Source organism: Leucopleurus acutus (genome assembly GCF_964270905.1).
Source record: "Leucopleurus acutus genome assembly, chromosome: 20".
NCBI classification, from domain to species: domain Eukaryota; kingdom Metazoa; phylum Chordata; class Mammalia; order Artiodactyla; family Delphinidae; genus Leucopleurus; species Leucopleurus acutus.
In genome coordinates, this window is record NC_139162.1 from 54,240,271 (window position 1) to 54,260,144 (window position 19,874).

A 19,874-nucleotide genomic window follows, 5' to 3' on the forward strand; every position below is an offset into this window, starting at 1 on the left:
CTTAGGATTCAAGAACAATCTCAAACAACCTCAAATAAACAACCTAACTTTATGCCTAAAGGAACTAGAAAAAGAACAAAACCCCAAAGAGAGATATAAAGATCAGAGCAGAAATAAATGAAATAGAGACCAAAAAAAGAAAAGAAAAGATCTATGAAACTAAAACCTGGTTCTTTGAAAAGATAAAGAACATTGATAGAGAAGTCTCAGAAAATGGCAGAGGAATAAGATGTGGAGATCACCTTCCTCCCCACAGATACATCAAAAACACATCTACATGTGGAACAACTCCTACAGAACACTGGCAGAAGACCTCAGACTTCCAAAAAAGGCAAAAAATCTCCATGTAACTGGGTAAGGCAAAAGGAAAAAACAAAAAGAGACAAAGGCAACAGGACAGGACTCACGCCTCTGCGAGGGCACTGTGAAGGAGGAAATGTTTCTGCACACTAGGAAGCCCCCTCACTGGCAGAGACAAGGGGGAGCTTTGGAGCCTCAGAGGAGAATGCAGCAACAGGGGTGCGGAGAGCAAAGCAGAGAGAATCCCGCACAGAGGATCAGTGTCAACCAGCACTCCCCAGCCTGAGATGCTTGCCTGTCTGCCGGGGCGAGTGGGGCCTGGGTGCTGGGGCTTGGGCTTCAGAGGTCAGACCCCAGGGAGGGAGGATTGGGGGTTAGCTGTGAGAAGACAGCCTGATGGAGTCCGGAAAGCAACCTGGGCCTGCCAGATAGACAAGGGACCACTGTTGCAGGGTGCACGAGGAGAGGGGCACACCCGCCCTAGGAGCCTCTTTCTCCACACACTGACAGCAGGGCACAGCCTACACAAGCTCTAGGGCCTGGTGAGAGCTGTGCCTGCTATCTTGGACCCCAGAGGTGGGCGTGACGGCTACTGCTGCCACCGCAGGTCCCGTGAGCAAGCCCAGGTCACTGCCCACACCTTCCCGGGAGCCAGTGCAGCCCGCCACTGCCAACGGTCCAGCGATCTGGGACCAACTTCCTGGGGGGAGTGAACAACACACCTCAGGCTGTTGAAAATTCCCACTGGTCTCTGCTGCCAAAGGCACTCCCCGCACATCCCAACTGTGAATGCTGTGTCCTTCCCGCTCCCTGGCCTGGGTGAGCAAGTGAGCCCTAACCAGCCACTGCTTTCACTCCCCCTTGCCCGGGTGGGGAAGAGACTCCTGAGGGTGGCCAAAATGCAGAGGCAGAGCCAAAACTAAAGCTGAACTCTTGGGGCAGTGCAACCAAAGAAGAGAAAGGGAAATTTCTCCACGCAGCCACAGGAGCAGCAGATTAAATCCCTCGATCGGCTTGGTAAACCCTCCATCTGTGCAATATCTGAGTAGACAACGAGTGTTTCCACAATTGAGGCTGTGGACTTTGGGGCAAGTACTCGTACGAGGTGGGTCAGGTCAGAGCATAAGCTGACCCCACGGTGCCCACAGCAGGTGCAGAGACCTACCGAGAGTTCGATTTCTGCTTTTGATTTGCTTTTACTTTTGGTAGTTTAGTTTTTAGTGTTTGTTTTCATTTTGGGGTTCGTTTGTTTGGTTGCTCTCTTCTTTTTTGTTATCTCTGTCTCTTATCTCTCTCTTATCTCTCTCTCTCTCTCTCTCTCTCTCTCTCTCTCTCTCTCTCTCCCCTGCGGTTTGTTTTTTTGTCTTGGGGTTTTGTTTGTTCGTTTTCTTTTTCGTTTGTTTTCGTTTGTGTGTTTCTTTGTGTGTGTCTGTTTTCTTTCTTTTTTTTTTTCCTTTTCTTCCACACCGTGCAGTTGCAGACCCTTGGTGCTCTGAACAGGGGTCGGGCCTGAGCCTCTGAGGTGGGAGAGCCTAGTCCAGGGCGCTGGACGACCAGAGAACTCTCAGCCTCAGGGAATATTAATTGGCAAGAGCTCTTCCACAGGACTCCATCTCAACACCAAGACCTGGCTCCACCCAACGGCCAGCAAGCTCCAGTGCTGGATGCCTCATGTCAAATAACTAGCAAGACAGGAGCACAACCCCACCCATCAGCAGACAGGCTGCCTAAAGTCATACTAAGCTCAGAAACACCACAAAAAGAGCCACCGGACGTGGCCCTGCCCATCAGAGGGACAAGATCCAGCAGCACCCACCAGAACGGAGACACCAGTCCCCCCACCAGGGAGCCTACACAAGCCACTGGACCAACCTCACCCACTGTGGGCAGACACCAGAAGTAAGAGGAACTACGACCCTGCAGCCTGCGGATAGGAGACCCCAAACACAGTAAATTAAACAAAATGAGAAGACAGAGGAATATGCTGCAGATGAAGGAGCAAGGTAAAAACCCACAAGACCAAACAAATGAAGAGAACATAGGCAGTTTACTGAAAAAGAATTCAGAGTAATGATAGTAAAGATGATCTAAAATCTCAGCAATAGGGCTTCCCTGGTGGCGCAAGTGGTTGGGAGTCCACCTGTCAATGCAGGGGACATGGGTTCAAGCCCTGGTCCCAGAGGATCCCACATATCGCAGAGCAACTGAGCCCGTGCGCCACAACTACTGAGCCTGTGCTCTAGAGCCCACGATCCACAGCTACTGAGCCCACGCGCTGCATCTACTGAAGCCCACGTGCTCCAGAGCCCGTGCTCTGCAACAAGAGAAGCCACCACAGTGAGAAGCCCGCGCACCACAACGAAGAGTAGCCCCCACTCACTGAAACTAGAGAAAGCCCACGCACAGCAACAAAGACCCAACACAGCCAAAACTAACCAATAAATAAATTTATATAAAAAAATAATAAAATCTCAGAAATAGAAAAAAACACAAGAAATGTTTAACAAGGACATAGAAGAACAAACCAACAGTGATGAGCAACACAACAAGTGCAATTAAAAATACTCTAGTAGGGGGCTTCCCTGGTGGCACAGTGGTTGAGAGTCTGCCTGTTGATGCAGGGGACACGGGTTCGTGCCCCGGTCTGGGAAGATCCCACATGCTGCGGAGCGGCTAGGCTCGTGAGCCGTGGCTGCTGAGCCTGCACATCTGGAGCCTGTGCTCCGCAACGGGAGATGCCACAACAGTGAGAGGCCCACGTACCAAAAAAAAACAAACTCTAGTAGGAATCAACAACAGAATAACTGAGGCAGAAGAACGGATAAGTGACCTGGAAGACAGAATGGTGGAAATAACTGCCATGGAGCAGAATAAAGAAAAAAGAATGAAAAGAGTTGAGGACAGTCTCAGAGACCTCGGGGACAACGTTCAAATTACAGGTGTCCCAGGAGAAGAAGAGAAAGAGGAAGAGTCTGAGAAAATATCTGAAGAGATTATAGGCGAAAACTTCCCTAAACATGGGAAAGGAAATAGGCAATCAAGTCCAGGAAGTGCAGAGTCCCATACAGAATAAACCAAAGAAGAAACACGCCAAAACACATATTAATCAAACTATCAAAAATTAAATACAAAGAAAAACTATTAAAAGCAACAAGGGAAAAGCAACAAATAACATACAAGGGAATCCCCATAAGATTACCAGATGATCTTTCAGCAGAAACTGCAGGCCAGAAGGGAGTGGCAGGATTTATTTAAAGTGATGAAAGGGAAACACCTACAACCAAGATTATCCTACCCAGCAAGGATCTCATTCAGATTCCACGGGGAAATCAAAAGCTTTACAGATAAGCAAAGGCTAAGAGAATTCAGCACCACCAAACCAGCTCTACAGAAAATGCTAAAGGAACTTCTCTAAGCAGGAAACACAAAAGAAGAAAAAGACCTACAAAAACAAACCCAAAACAATTAAGAAAATGGTAATAGGAACATACATATCAATAATTACAAACCCAAAACAATAATTATTACAATAATATATTGTATTATAAATATATAATACAATATAAATATTATAACAATAATTACCCTAAATGTGAACGGGTTAAATGCTCCAACCAAAAGACAGACTGGCTGAATGGATACAAAAACAAAATCTGTATATATGCTGTCTACAAAAGATCCACTTCAAACCTAGGGACACATACAGACTGAAAGTGAGGGGATGGAAAAAGATGTTCCATACAAACGAGAATCAAAAGAAAGCTGGAGTAACAATACTGATATCAGATAAAATAGACTTTAAAATAAAGATTGTTACAAGAGATAAGGAAGGACACTACATAATGATCACGGGATCAATCCAAGGAAACATACAATTGTAAATATTTATGCACCCAACATAAGAGCACCTCAATACATAAGGCAAATGCTAACAGCCACAAAAGGGAAAATCGATAGTAACACAATAGTGGGGAACTTTAACACCCCACTTACACCAATGGACAGATCATCCAGACAGAAAATAAACAAGGAAACACAAGCTTTAAATGGCACAATAGACCGGATAGATTTAATTGATATTTATAGAACATTCCACCTGAAAGCAGAAGGATACACTTTCTTCTCAAGTGCATATGGAACATTCTCCAGGAGAGATCACATCTTGGGTAACAAATCAAGCCCTGGTAAATTTAAGAAAACTGAAATCATATCAAGCATCTTTTCCAACCACAACTCTATGAGATTAGAAATCAATTACAGGGGAAAAGAACTGTAAAAAATATATAACACATGAAGGCTAAACACTACACTACTAAATAACAAAGAGATCAGTAAAGAAATCAAAGAGAAAATCAAAAAATACCTAGAGACAAATAACAATGAAAACACGATGATCCAAAACATATGAGATGCAGCAAAAGCAGTTCTAAGAAGGAAGTTTATAGCAATACAATCCTACCTGAAGAAACAAGAAAAATCTCAAATATACAATCTAAACAGCTAAAGGAACTAGAGAAAAATGAACCAAAAAAACCCAGTTAGTAGAAAGAAATCAATCATAAAGATAAAAGCAGAAATAAATGAAACAGAAACAATAGCAAAGATCAATAAAACTAAAAGCTGGTTCTTTGAGAAGATAGACAAAATTGATGAACCTTTAGCCAGGCTCATCAAGAAAAAGAGGGAGAGGACTCAAATCAATAAAATTAGAAATGAAAAAGGAAAAGTTACAAAGAACACTGCAGAAATACAAAGGATCATAAGAGACTACTACAAGCAACTATATGCCAATAAAATGGACAACCTGGAAGAAATGGACAAATTCTTAAAAAGGTATAACCTTCTAAGACTGAACCAGGAATAAACAAAGAATACGAACAGACCCATCACAAGTAATGAAATTGATACTGTGATTAAAAATCTTCCAGAACAAAAGTCCAGGACCAGATGGCTTCACAGGTGAATTCTACCAAACACTTAGAGAAGAGCTAACATCCATCCTCAAACTCTTCCAAAAAACTGAAGAGGAAGGAACTCTTCCAAACTCATTCTGTGAGGCCACCGTCACCGATACCCAAACCAGACAAAGATATCCCGAAAAAAGAAAATTACAGACCAATATTACTGATGAATATAGACACAAAAATCCTCAACAAACTACTAGCAAACAGAATCCAACAACACATTAAAAGAATCATACACCACAATCAAGTGGGATTTACCCCAGAGATGCAAGGATTCTTCAATATACGCAAATCAACCAACGTGATACACCATATTAACAAATTGAATGAAAACCATATGATCATTTGAATAGATGCAGAAAAAGCTTTTAACAAAATTCCACACCCATTTATGATAAAAACTCTCCAGAAAGTGGGCACAGATGGAACCTACCTCAACATAATAAAGGCCATGTATGACACACAGCTAACATCATTCTCAATGTTGAAAAACTGAAAGCATTTCCTCGCAGATCAGGAACAAGACAAGGAGGTCCACTCTCATAACTACTATTCAATACAGTTTTGGAAGTCCTAGCCACAGAAATCAGAAAAGAAAAAGAAACAAAAGGAATATAAAATTGGAAAAGAAGAAGTAAAATTGTTTGCAGATGACACTATACGTAGAAAATCCTAAAGATGCCACCAGAAAACTACTAGAGCTAATCAATGAATCTGGTAAAGTTGCAGGATACAAAATTAATGCACAGAAATCTCTTGCACTCCTATACATGAACAACTAAAGACCAGAAAGAGAAATTAAGGAAACAATACCATTCACCACTGCAACAAAAAAAGAATAAAATACCTAGGAATAAACCTACCCGAGGAGGTAAAAGACCTGTATTCAGAAAACTATAAAACACTGATGAGAGAAATCTAAGATGACACAAACAGATGGAGAGATATACCATGTTCTTGGATTTGAAAAATCAATACTGTGAAAATAACTATACTACCCAAAGCAATCTACAGATTCAATGCAATTCTTATCAAATTACCAATGGCATTTTTCACAGAACTAGAACAAAAAAAATCTTAAAATCTATATAGAAACACAAAAGACCCCAAGTAGCCAAAGCAATCTTGAGGGGGAAAAAAACAGAGCTGGAGGAATCAGGCTCCCTGACTTCAGACTATACTACAAAGTCACAGGCATCAGAACAGTGTGGTACTTGCCCAAAAGCAGACACATACATCTAGGAAACAGAATAGAGAGCCCCAAAATAAACCCATGTACATATGGCCAATTAATCTACAACAGAGGCAAGAATATACAATGGTGACAGTACCTTCAATAAGTGGTGCTGGGAAAACTGGACAGCTACATGTAGAAGAATGAAATTAGAAAACTCCCTAACAACATAAACAAAAATAAACTCAAAATGGATTAAAGACCTAAATGTAAGGCCACATACTATAAAACTCTTAAGAGGAAAACAGAGAGAGAACACTCTTTGACATCAATCACAGCAAGATCTTTTCTGACCAGCCTTCTAGAGTAATGGAAATAAAAACAAAAATAAACAAATTGGACCTAATTAAACTTAAAATCTTCAGCACAACAAAGGAAACCATAAACAAGACAAAAAGACAACCCTCAGAATGGGAGAAAATAATTACAAACGAATTAATGGACCAAAGATTACTCTCCAAAACATACAAATAGTTCATGCAGCTCAATATCAAAAAAACAAACAACCCAATCAAAATATGGGCAGAAGACCTAAACAGACATTTCTCCAAAAAAGACATACAGAGGGCCAAGAGGTACATGAAAACATGCTCAACATCACTAATTATTAGAGAAATGCAAATCAAGACTACAATGAGGCATCAGCTCACACAAGTCAGAATGGCCATCATAAAAAAATTTACAAACAATAAATGCTAGAGAGGGTGTGGAGACAAGGGAACCCTCTCACACTGTTGGTGGGAATGTAAATTGATACAGCCACTATGGAGAACAGTATGGAGGTTCCTTAAAAAACTAAAAATAGAATTACCATAAGACCCAGCAATCCCACTACTGGGCATATACCCAGAGAAAACCATAACTCAAAGACACCTTCACCCCAATGTTCATTGCAGCACTATTTAGAATAGCCAGGTCCTGGAAGCAACCTAAATGCCTATCGACAGACCAACAGATAAAGAAAATGCAGTACATATACACAGTGGAATATTACTCAGCCATAAAAAGAATGAAATTGGGTCATTTGTAGAGATGTGGTTGGCCTAGACACTGTCATACAGAGTGAAGTAAGTCAGAGAAAAACAAATCGTATATTAACGCATATAGGTGGAATCTAGAAAAATGATACAGATCAGCCTGTTTGCAAGGCAGAAATAGAGACAAAGACATAGAGAACAAACGTATGGATACCAAGGGGCAGGGTCGGGTGGGATGAATTGGGAGATTGGGATTGTCATATATACACTATTGATACTACGTATAAAATAGATAACTAATGAGAACCTACTGTATAGCACAGGGAACTCTACTCAATGCTCTGTGGTGACCTAAATGGGAAGGAAATCCGAAAAAGAGAGGATATATGTATACGTAGAGTTGATTCACTTTGCTGTACAGTAGAAACTAACACAACATTGTAAAGCAACTATACCCCAATAAAAATTAATTTTAAAAAACCTCATAAGTGAAATGGTAATTACAGGGAAATTTGCTGCTTTAAATGCTTATATTGGAAAAGAAGAAAGTATCTTTTAACATGCTATTTTATACTAATATGTGTCAAATAGATAACTAATGAGAACCTGATGTACAGCACAGGGAACTCTACTTCACTTAGCTGTACAGTAGAAACAAACACATTGTAAAACCACTATACCCCAATAAAAAAAAAAAAAGAATATTGAAAAACATTTAGCCAGAGTCATTAATAACAAAGGGAGAGGGCCCAAATCAATAAAATCAGAAATCAAAACAGATACGTTACAATGGACACCACAGAAATACAAAGAATCAAAAGAGACTACTCCAAGAAACTATACTCCAATAAAATGGACAACCTAGAAGAAATGGGTTAGAAAGGTACAATCTCCTAAGAATGAACCACGAAGAAATAGAAAATAGGAACAGACCAATCACAAGTACTGAAATTGAAACTGTGATTAAAAATCTTCCAAGAAACAAAGGTCCAGGACCAGATGGCTTCATAGGTGAATTCTCCCATTCTAATATTCAGACAAGAGCTAACACTCATTCTTCTGAAACTATTACAAAAAATACTTTTGGAGAGGAAGGAACACTTCCAATGAACTCATTCTGTGAGGCCATAATAACCCTGACACCAAAGCCAGAAAAAAATATTCCAAAAAAAGAAAATTACAAGTCAATATCACATATATGCAAAAACCCACAACAAAATACTAGCAAACAGAATCCAACAATACATTAAAAGAATCATAAACCATGATCAAGTGGGATTTATTCCAGGGATGCAAGATTTTCAATATCTGCAAGTCAATTAATATGATACACCACATTAACAAATTGAAGACTAAAAACAATATGATCATCTCAGTAGTTGCAGAAAAAGCCTCTCACAAAATTCAGCACTGATTTATGATAAAAACGCTTCAGAAAGTAAGCACAGATGGAACCTACTTCAACATAATAAAGACCATATATGACAAACACACAACTAACATCATACTCAACAATGAAAAGGTGAAAGCATTTCCTCTAAGATCAGGAACAAGACAAGGATGTCTACTCTCACCACTTTTATTCAACATACATTTGGAAGTCCTAGCCACTGCAATCAGAAAACAAAAAGAAATAAAAGGAATCCAGATAGGAAAAGAAGTAAAACTATCACTGTATGCAGATGACATGATGCAACACGTAGAAAATCCTGAAGATGCCACCAGATAACTACTAGACCTCATCAATGAACAGGGTAAAGTTGCTGGATAAATATAAAAAATAAATATACAAAAATCTGTTGCATTTCTATATACTAACAACGAAATATCAGAAAGTGAAATTAAGGAAACAATCCCATTTACCATCTCATCACAAAAAATAACATTCCAAGGAATAAACCTACCTAAGGAAGCAAAATAACTGTACTTGTAAAACTATATGATGCTGGGCTTCCCTGGTGGCGCAGTGGTTGAGAGTCCGCCTGCCGATGCAGGGGACACGGGTTCGTGCCCCGGTCTGGGAGGATCCCATATGCCGCAGAGCGGCTGGGCCCGTGAGCCATGGCTGCTGGGCCTGCGCGTCCGGAGCCTGTGCTCCGCAACGGGAGAGGCCACAGCAGTGAGAGGCCCGCGTACCACAAAAAAAAAAAAAAAAAAAATCTACAAATAGGGGACTTCCCTGGTGGTCCAGGCGGTAAGGCTCCACGCTGCCAATGCAGGGGGCCCAGGTTCAACCCCTGGTCGGGGAACTAGATCCCATACGCATGTCGCAACTGAGAGTCATACAGCAACTAAGAAGTCCGCATGCCCCAACTAAATATTCTGCATGCCACAACTAAGATCCGGCGTGGCCAAAAAAAAAAAAGTCTACAAACAGTAAATGCTTGAGAGGGTGTGGAGAAAACAGAACACTCCTACACTGTTGGAAGGAATGTAAACTGCTGTAGCCACTTTGGAGAACAGTATGGAGGTTCCTTAAAGAACTAAAAATAAAGTTACCACATGAACAAGCAATTCCAATCCTGGGCATATATCCGGAAAAGATGAAAACTCTAATTTGAAAAGATATATGCACCCCAATGTTTATAGCAACACTATTTACACTAGCCAGGACATGGAAGCAACCTAAATTTTCATTGACAGATGAAGGGATAAAGAACATGTGGCACATATATACAATGGAATATTTACTCATTCATAAAAAACAATGAAATAATGCCTTTTGCAGCAACATGGATGGACCTGTGAAGTCAGACAAAGACAGACATATATGATATTACTTATACATGGAACCTAAAAAAGTGATATAAATGAACTTATATACAAAACAGAAATAGACTCACAGACATAGAAAACAAACTTATGGTTACCAAAGGGGAAAGTGCAGGATGCGGCGGGGTTGGGGGGGGGGGGCGAGGAGAGAGATAAATTAGGAGTCTGGGATGAACATATACAAACTACTATATATAAAATAGATAAACAACAAGGACCTACTGTATAGCTCAGGTAACTATATTAAATATCTTATAAATTGCTATACACCTGAAATTAACACAACATTATAAATTAACTATACTTTAAAAAAAAAAACCTCTTGTGTAGATGTTTAAACGATGTTTCAAAAAGGTGTAAAGACCACTTAATGGGAGAATGCAGTCAGTGGAACAAAAGGTATTGACAGGACTTCCCTGGTGGCGCAGTGGTTAAGAATCCACCTGTCAATGCAGGGGACATGAGTTCGAGCCCTGGTCCGGGAAGATCCCACATACCATGGAGCAACTAAGCCCGTGTGCCACAACTACTGGGCCTGCACTCTAGAGCCCACAAGCCACAACTACTGAGCCCATGTGTCACAGCTACTGAACTCCGGGTGCCACAACTACTAAGCACATGTGCTGCAACTACTGAGCCCACGTGCCTAGAGCTGGTGCTCCACAACAAGAGAAGCCACCACAACGAAAAGTCTGTGCAACGTAACAAAGAGTAGACCCTGCTCACCACAAGTAGAGAAAGCCCATGCGCAGCAAGACCCAACGCAGCCAAAAAAAGTTAATTAATTAAAAATAAATTTTTTTTTAAACTGTGTTGCCAAAACTGGATACCTACTAACAAAAGTATTTACTTAGACCATTATCTTACGCTACAGACAAAAATTAACTCAAAATGGTTCAAAGACCTAAACCTAAGTCCCAAGTATATAAAACTCCTAGAAGTAAACATACAGAAAAAGTTTCTTGTCATTGGACCCACAAATGATTTATCAGGTATAACACCAAAAGCACAGGCTACAAAATACAGATAAATTGGACTATATCAAAAATATAAACTACTGTGCATTAAAGCACAGTGAAAAGACAACCAACAGTAAAAGAGAAAACGTTTCTAAATCACATATCTGATAATAGATGAGTATGAAGAATATATAAAGATTCTAAGAGGGACTGATAACAAATTCCACCACAGGGACCCATCCCCAATCAACCATCCCACGCGTTGCAAACATAAAACAAAACCCCCAAGAGTAACATGGAAATTTGAACCTAATGATAAAATAAAAAATCATTTATAATGCATAGAAATGTACGAAATGAAAGTACCAGTGTTATAAACACATTATCGTTCATCACTGAAGGTATCCCTCCACTTCATACGCTCTCATTAAGACGCTTCAAAATTCGCTGTTGGGGTAGAATGAACAATGGCACAGGCAGTGAAAAATGTGGCATCAACAACACTTTAGCCAACAGCCTCACAGATATGAGAATGTGAGCTTTGACAAAGTTGTCCTGGGATAAATTCCTATACCAATTTAAAGAGGCTAAAATGTATGGTCATTGAGACACATGAATAACACGGTCACAGTGCCCTTGAGACAGGCTTTGTGACAGTCCCCAAAGCCAGAAAAAAACCCGGTAAGACTTATCAGTCAGACTCTTGTGATACTTTCTATCTCATATCCTAGAACAGGCTGACCACTCTACTGAGTAGCTTCGAGCGGTGATTTTGTACAGAGCAAGAAAATATTACAACATACGAGGAATAGTGTCTCTATCAAAATCTTCTGTTACCCAGTAAACACTCTCCCTAGAGACTCCACAAGAGGTTGCCAGATAAACACAGGTGGATTATCCCAACAAGGAAACCAGGTAAAATTTCAGACCTTAGGAATATACCTCAAAGAAATTTAAGAGGCAAAATCATACAAAGTAAGGAGAAGGTAAAATTAGGAACCGTCGACATTCCCAGACTAGCTAGAGCAGTACAAGAGTGAAAAGAATACAATGTGTAAGGGTCAGACATTATAGGATCTTGAGGTGGGACCATGTACTCGACCCACAGATGCCAAGCTAAGAGCCTGAGAGATTCACAGAGGCACCCCTTGTAGGATTTGGGATCAAAAGGAGCATCTCTCCGTCCACTGTCCTTACACTTTTCCTAAGTAACCATCACAGAAGATCCAATCCACCCGCCTGTCCCACACACCCGTAAACAAAAGAAACAGCCCTTCTGAGATACCCATCTTTGTTTACACTTTTGACTCCCACACAATGTATTCTTGGCTATTTTTCACATTTCTCCCCACTGTCCATGGCTCTTTCTCTTGCTCCAATGTGGAGATAATATTCAGATCAGAAAAAGAAATTCTGGGACTTCCCTGGCGGCCCACCGGCTAAGACTCCATGCTTCCAACGCAGAGGGCACGGGTTCAATCCCTACTCAGGGAACTGAGATCCCACAAGCCAGAAGGTGTGGCCAAAAAATTTTTTAAAAAAGAAACAGAAATTCTGGTTTATCAGGACAAAGAAATGTGAAGTGCTGTGGTTTTCCTAAAATCCCAGTTCTTTGTTCAGCTGAGGGGTGAGGACACTACAGATGGGTCAGGAAAAGTATTTCACAAATTCATCCACCGCCTCCCTTCTACACAGGGAACGGTGTAATATGCAGACATCAAGCTCTCTTCCTGCAAAAACTGAGTCAAAAGCCAAAAGGCAGAAAATAGGAAATTTGGTATTTTTAAAAGTTTGCCATTGAGCTTTGTACGTAATTAAGCTCTGGGACAACCCCTGATGTAACATGAAACGTGCAGAGCATCTGAAGAAAGGGTCAGTTTAAACTCATGATGCCACATGATGTGAGTCAACAGGGCTTTCAAAGATTATCAGGGCCTCCCAAGAGGCACACAAGGGAAAATGCAAAGATACCCAAGGGCAGATCCCAGCTCTGAAGGGAAGTTATCCTCACCCAGGGAGATCAGGTTCCTGTAGGTCTCCACCATCACGTCCCTGTACAAGGCCCTCTGAGCAGGGTCCAGGCATTCCCACTCCTCCTCAGTGAATTCGATGGCCACATCCTCAAAGGTCAACCGTTCCTGAAATGAAACCACATTTCACCAATGGGCCATGAAGAGTTCTCATTTTCATACAAATGGAAAAGATGAGGAAGGGGTAAGGACTGATTCAATTAAAGTATGTGTTCTACCAGATCCATTTAGAGGTATTTGGAAAAATTATGTATCTCTAATCTTAATTTCTTATACTTTTTCATAAGACCTTATGAGGTCCTCCAATTAATATGATTTTTCGTCACTGTCGAAAATCTATGAAACGCCTATAAGTAACACTCATACACACTGAGTGAGATTCAGTATACAGATGAGATGACAAAGTTCGCAGTGCTTTTAATGAAAGGTCAAAATCTTCAACTATGATGATGATAACAACAACGACTAAAAGTGTTTGAACACTTCCTATTGCTCTAAGTTACAGTAATGTTACTCTAAACATTACTCTAAGTAAGTACTTTTACAGGCAAGACCTTGTTATCAACATAACAGCTCATTAAAGGAAGATCTGTCCCCACCTTACAGAGGACAAAAACTGTCACAGACACTCTGAGAAACTTGACTCAGATCAAGAAGGTAAGAAATGTTACAGCAAACACTTGAACTCAGAGGGCTGTGCTCAGCAACTGAAGCTTAAGAATCAAATAGTTAAGTAATACAGAAAGCATTAGAAGTACATTGACAGAGGGTTCCCTGAGAAAACTTGAAAGAAGTCCAAGGTGAATGGCATGAAAGGTCATTACAGATGTGGACACACAGCACATACACATAAATTGTTAGTAATCTTACTACTACTTAAACCATTAACAGGATTGCATAGAAAAATTCCAGGCAATGGAATATACTGAAGACAATTTCAACTGAAAAAAGATATAATAGTTTTAAAATCATGATGTCTTTTTTCTAAACCACAGACTTGCACATCCATGCACTCATGCACATACATATCTATAAAAAATAACTGAAATGAGAGAAAAATCTCTTGACAGATTTTTGGACAATTTTTTATCATCGTTTTATTCACATGTATTTCAGCATCTTTCAGACAATGAAAATGTATCCACTGTACTCAATTTAGTTTGTCAACGTGATTCTGTAGTAGGATACTAAAAAAAAATGGTATGAACATTTAAAAAAATAGAATACTTGAACTCAAATCTCAATAAGATAACCATGCTCAAAGATATAAATACAATTTTATCTATTTAAATTTACATAGCTAGGCATTAACAAAAGCCAAAGAATTTCTTTGTTTTTGCCACCAATAAAACATTGATTGGAAATTAGAAAATTTACTATTATACATTATTTCCACAGGTTATGAAAAAATATATCATAATAGTAAAGTTAAAAACTTCCTGGACAATTAAAAATCAAGAAAAAAAGGATATGGAAAAAAATAAATTCTGATTAAACAAGAACATTTCAAGAAACGTCATGAACAGAAGGAAACACTCGATGCATTCCCTCTGGAGTTACAGTGGAGTGAAGGGGGCTGGCCAGGGCACCTGCCTTTCACCACTGTACAGTGTGCCTAAGCAGGGACCACTAGAGTAAGTAACGGGGGAAAACAGAGGGCAAGGGACACACTGTGAGAGACTTGGAACTGCTAGTGTTCACAAATATAAGGACACAGAAAGGTGAAAGGATGAAAAAATATATTCCATCCTAAAGAAAGCAGGAGAGAATACATTATATCAGACAAAATAAACTGAAGAAAAACAAGTGACATGAGACAAAAAAACATTATATAATGATAAATGGGTCAATTTACCAAAAAGTATCAAGTAAAAATATATATACATCTAACATTAGATATCTCAGAAAAATGAAGCAAACGTTAAAGGAAAGGAAGAGAGAAATAGCAGCACAGGAATACTATGAGACTTCAATGCCCCAGATGAACTTACGGATGGAACCAAAAAGATCAATAAGGAAACTATAGACCTTACTGGTTATTAGACATAACAGATCACATGACCCACCAGCAGAAAACACATGCGTCTCCAGCACACATAAAGCATTCTCCATGAGAGACCACATGTTTGGCCAAAACACAAATCTTAACAATTTTAAGAGACTGCTATCATAAAAGTAAACAACAATGAAATAAACAACAGAAGAAAAAAAAGAAAATTCCCCCAAATGCGGAAATTAAACAACTCACTCTTAAACCACTAATGGGTCTAAGAAGAAATCACAAGGGGATTTTTTAATATATGGATGAAAAGGAAAATACAACCTACCAAAAGTTATAACACACAATGAAGGCTGTACTAAAAGGAAATTCAAAACTGCTAAATGCTTACAGTAAAAAAAAAAAAAAGATCTCAAATCAGAAATTTATTTTTACACCTCTAGGAAGTAGAAAAACAAAAACAAACTAAACCCAAGTTTAGCAGAAGGAAAGAGGTAAATAAGAAAAATGAAACCAGGGACTTCCCTGGTGGGGCAATGGTTAAGAATCCGCCTGCCAATGCAGGGGACACAGGTTCGAGACCTAGTCTGGGAAGAGCAACTAAGCCTGTGTGCCACAACTACTGAGCCTGCATGCCACAACTACTGAAGGCTGCATGCCTAAAGCCCAAGCTCTACAACAAGAAAAGCCACCACAATGAGAAGCCTGCACTCCGCAATGAACACCCAACAATGAAGACCCAATGCAGCCAAAAATTAATAAATTAACATATTAAAAAAAGATTAGACCAGAGATAAATAAAATAGAAAGTAGAAAAATATAAAAATGAACAAACCAAGAGTTGGTGTTTTGAAAAAACTGAATGGGAAAAGCCTTAGCTACACTAAGAAAAAAAGAAAAAAGATTCAAATAATTAAGAACAGATATGAAAGAGAAATGATTGCAACTGATATCAAAGAAAGTTTTTTAAGGAAGATAAGGAAGTACTATGAACAATAATGCCTACAAATTACAGAATCTAAAAGATACAGGTAAATTCTTAGAAACATACAACCTACTAAACTTGATTTATCATTATGAAATAAAAAATTTGGAGATTGGTTCAAGATGGCAGACTAGAAGGACATGCTCTCACTCCCTCGTGCGAGAGCACTGGAATCACAACTAACTGCTGAACAGTCATCAACAGGAAGACAGTGGAACTCACCAAAAAAGATACCTCACGTGCAAAGACAAAGGAGAAGCCACAATGAGCCGGTAGGAGGGGCGCAATCACAATAACATCAAATCCCATAACCGCTGGGTGGGTGACTCACAAACGGGAGAACACTTACACCACAGACATCCACCCACCAGAGTGGAGGCTCTGAGCCCCACGTCAGGCTTTCCAAACTCGGAGTCCAGCAACGGGAGGAGGAGTTCCTACAGAATCAGACTTTGAAGGCTAGTGGGATTTGACTGCAGAACTTTGACAGGACTGGGGTAAAACAGAGACTCCACTCTTGGAGGGCACACATAAAGCAGTGTACGCACTGGGACCCAGGGGGAGGAGGAGTGGCCCCATAGGAGACTGAACCAGACCTACCTGCTAGTGTTGGAGGGTCTCCTGCAGAGGCAGGGGTGGGGGACTGTGCTCACCGTGGGGACAAGGACACTGGCAGCAGAAGTTCTGGGAAGAACTCCTTGGTGTGAGGCCTCCCAGAGTCCGCCATTACCCCACCAAATAACCGGATAGGCTCCAGTGTTGGGTCGCCTCAGGCCAAAGAACCAACAGGGAGGGAACCGAGCCCCACCCATCAGCAGACAAGCGGATTAAAGTTTTACTGAGCTCTGCCCACCAGAGCAACAGCCAGCCCTACCCACCACCAGTCCCTCCCATCAGGAAACTTGCACAAGCCTCTTAGACAGTCTCATCCACCAGAGGGCAGCCAACAGAAGCTAGAAGAACTACAATCCTGCAGCCTGTGGAACAAAAACCACATTCACAGAAAGATAGACAAGATGAAAAGGCAGAGGGCTATGTACCAGATGAAGGAACAAGATAGAACCCCAGAAAAACAACTAAATGAAGTGGAGATAGGCAACCTTCCAGAAAAAGAATTCAGAATAATAATGGTGAAGATGATCCAGGACCTCGGAAAAAGAATGGAGGCAAAGATCAAGAACATGCAAGAAATGTTTAACAAAGACTTAGAGGAATTAAAGAACAAACAAACAGAGATGAACAATACTATAACAGAAATGAAAAATATATTAGAACGAATCAATAGCAGAATAACTGAGGCAGAAGTACAGAGAAGTGACCTGCAAGACAGAATGGTGGAATTCACTGCTACAGAACAGAATAAAAAAAAAAGAATGAAAAGAAATGAAGACAGCCTAAGAGACCTCTGGGACAACATTAAACGCAACAACATTCGCATTACAGGGGTCCCAGAAGGAGAAGAGAGAGAGAAAGGACCCGAGAAAATATCTGAAGAGATTATAGTCGCAAACTTCCCTAACATGGGAAAGGAAATAGCCACCCAAGTCCAGGAAGCGCAGCGAGTCCCATACAAGATAAACCCAAGGGGAAACATGCCAAGGCACACAGTAATCAAATTGGCAAAACTTAAAGACAAAGAAAAATTATTGAAAGCAGCAAGGGAAAAATGACAAATAACATACAAGGGAACTCCCATAAGGTTAACAGCTGATTTCCCTGCAGAAACTCTACTAGCCAGAAGGGAGTGGCATAATATACTTGAAGTGATGAAAGGGAAAAACCTACAACCAAGATGACTCTACCCAGCAAGGATCTCATTCAGATTCAAAGGAGAAATCAAAAGCTTTACAGACAAGCAAAAGCTAAAAGAATTCAGCACCACCAAACCAGCTCTACAACAAATGCTAAAGGAACTTCTCTAAGTGGGAAACACAAGAGAGGAAAAAGACCTACAAAAACAAACGCAAAACAATTAAGAAAATGGTAAAAGGAACATACATATCGATAATTACCTTAAATGTGAATGGATTAAATACTCCAACCAAAAGACAAAGGCTCACTGAATGGATACAAAAACAAGACCCACATATATGCTCTCTACAAGAGGCCCACTTGAGACCTAGGGACACATACAGACTAAAAGTGAGGGGATGGAAAAAGATATTCCATGCAAATGGAAATCAAAAGAAACCTGGAGTAGCAATACTCATATCCGACAAAATAGACTTTAAAAAAAAGAATGTTACAAGAGACAAGGAAGGACACTACATAATGATCAAGGGATCAATCCAAGAAGAAGATATAATTATTATAAATCTATATGCACCCAACACTGGAGCACCTCAATACATAAGGCAACTGCTAACAGCTATAAAAGAGGAAATCGACAGTAACACAGTAATAGTGGGGGACTTTAACACCTCACTTATAGATCATCCAAACAGAAAATTAATAAGGAAACAGAAGCTTTAAATGACACAATAGACCAGAGAGATTTGATATTTGTTATTTGATATTTGATATTTATAGGACATTCCATCCAAAAACAGCAGATTACACTTTTTTCTCAAGTCTGCACGGAACATCATCGAGGATAGTTTACATCTTGGGGCACAAATCAAGCCTCAATAAATTTAAGAAAACTGAAATCATATCAAGCATCTTCTCTGACCACAACACTATGAGATTAGAAATCAATTACAGGGGAAAAAACATAAAAAACACATGGAGGCTAAACAATACGTTACTAAAAAACGAAGAGATCACTGAAGATATCAAAGAGGAAATCAAAAAATACCTAGAGACAAATGACAATGAAAACACAACAAGGGAAGCTTAAGAGGGAAGTTTACAGCAATAAAATCCTATCTCAGGAAACAACAAACATCTCAAACAATCTAACTTTACACCTACAGGAACTAGAGAAAGAACAAACAAAACCCGAAGTTATTAGAAGGAAAGAAATCATAAAGAACAGAAATAAAATAAACAGAAACAAAGAAAACAATAGCAAAGATCAATAAAACTAAAAGTTGGTTGTTTGAAAAGATAAACAAAACTGATAAACCATTAGCCAGACTCATCAAGAAAAAGAGAGGACTCAAATCAATAAAATTAGAAATGAAAAAGGAGAAGTTACAACAGACGCCGCAGAAATACAAAGCATCCTAAGAGACTACTACAAGCAACTCTATGCCAATAAAATGGAGAACCAGGAAGAAATGGACAAATTCTTGGAAAGGTATAACCTTCCAAGACTGAACCAGAAAGAAATAGAAAATATCAACAGACCAATCACAAGTAATGAAATCAAAACTGTGATTAAAAATCTTCCAACAAACAGAAGTCCAGGACCAGATGGCTTCACAGGTGAATTCTATCAAACATTTAGAGAAGAGCTAACACCCATCCTTCTCAAACTCTTCCAAAAAATTGCAGAGGAAGGAACACTCCCAAACTCATTCTGTGAGGCTACCATCACCCTGATACCAAAACAAAGATACTACAAAAAAAGAAAATTACAGACTAGTATCACTGATGAACATACATGCAAAAATCCTCAACAAAATACTAGCAAACAGAATCCAGCAACACATTAAAAGGATCATACACCATGATCAAGTGTGATTTATCCCAGGGATGCAAGGATTCTTC

General features: G+C 39.8%; 2 protein-coding genes across 2 annotated transcripts in view; one reads left to right on the forward strand and one right to left on the reverse strand.

Moving 5' to 3' along the window:
* LOC309977420 (uncharacterized protein) overlaps positions 1–19,874 on the forward strand; it is a 281,570-nt gene that overhangs the window by 37,997 nt on the left and 223,699 nt on the right. The gene's annotated exons all lie outside the window — the stretch shown is intronic.
* The window catches only part of LOC309977424 (uncharacterized protein), a 34,299-nt gene that overhangs the window by 8,348 nt on the left and 6,077 nt on the right, over positions 1–19,874 (reverse strand). Inside the window, exon 2 of the mRNA XM_082863529.1 lies at positions 13,218–13,344. Coding sequence (XP_082719655.1) covers positions 13,218–13,344 — 127 coding nt within the window. The remainder of the gene's footprint in view (positions 1–13,217; positions 13,345–19,874) is intronic.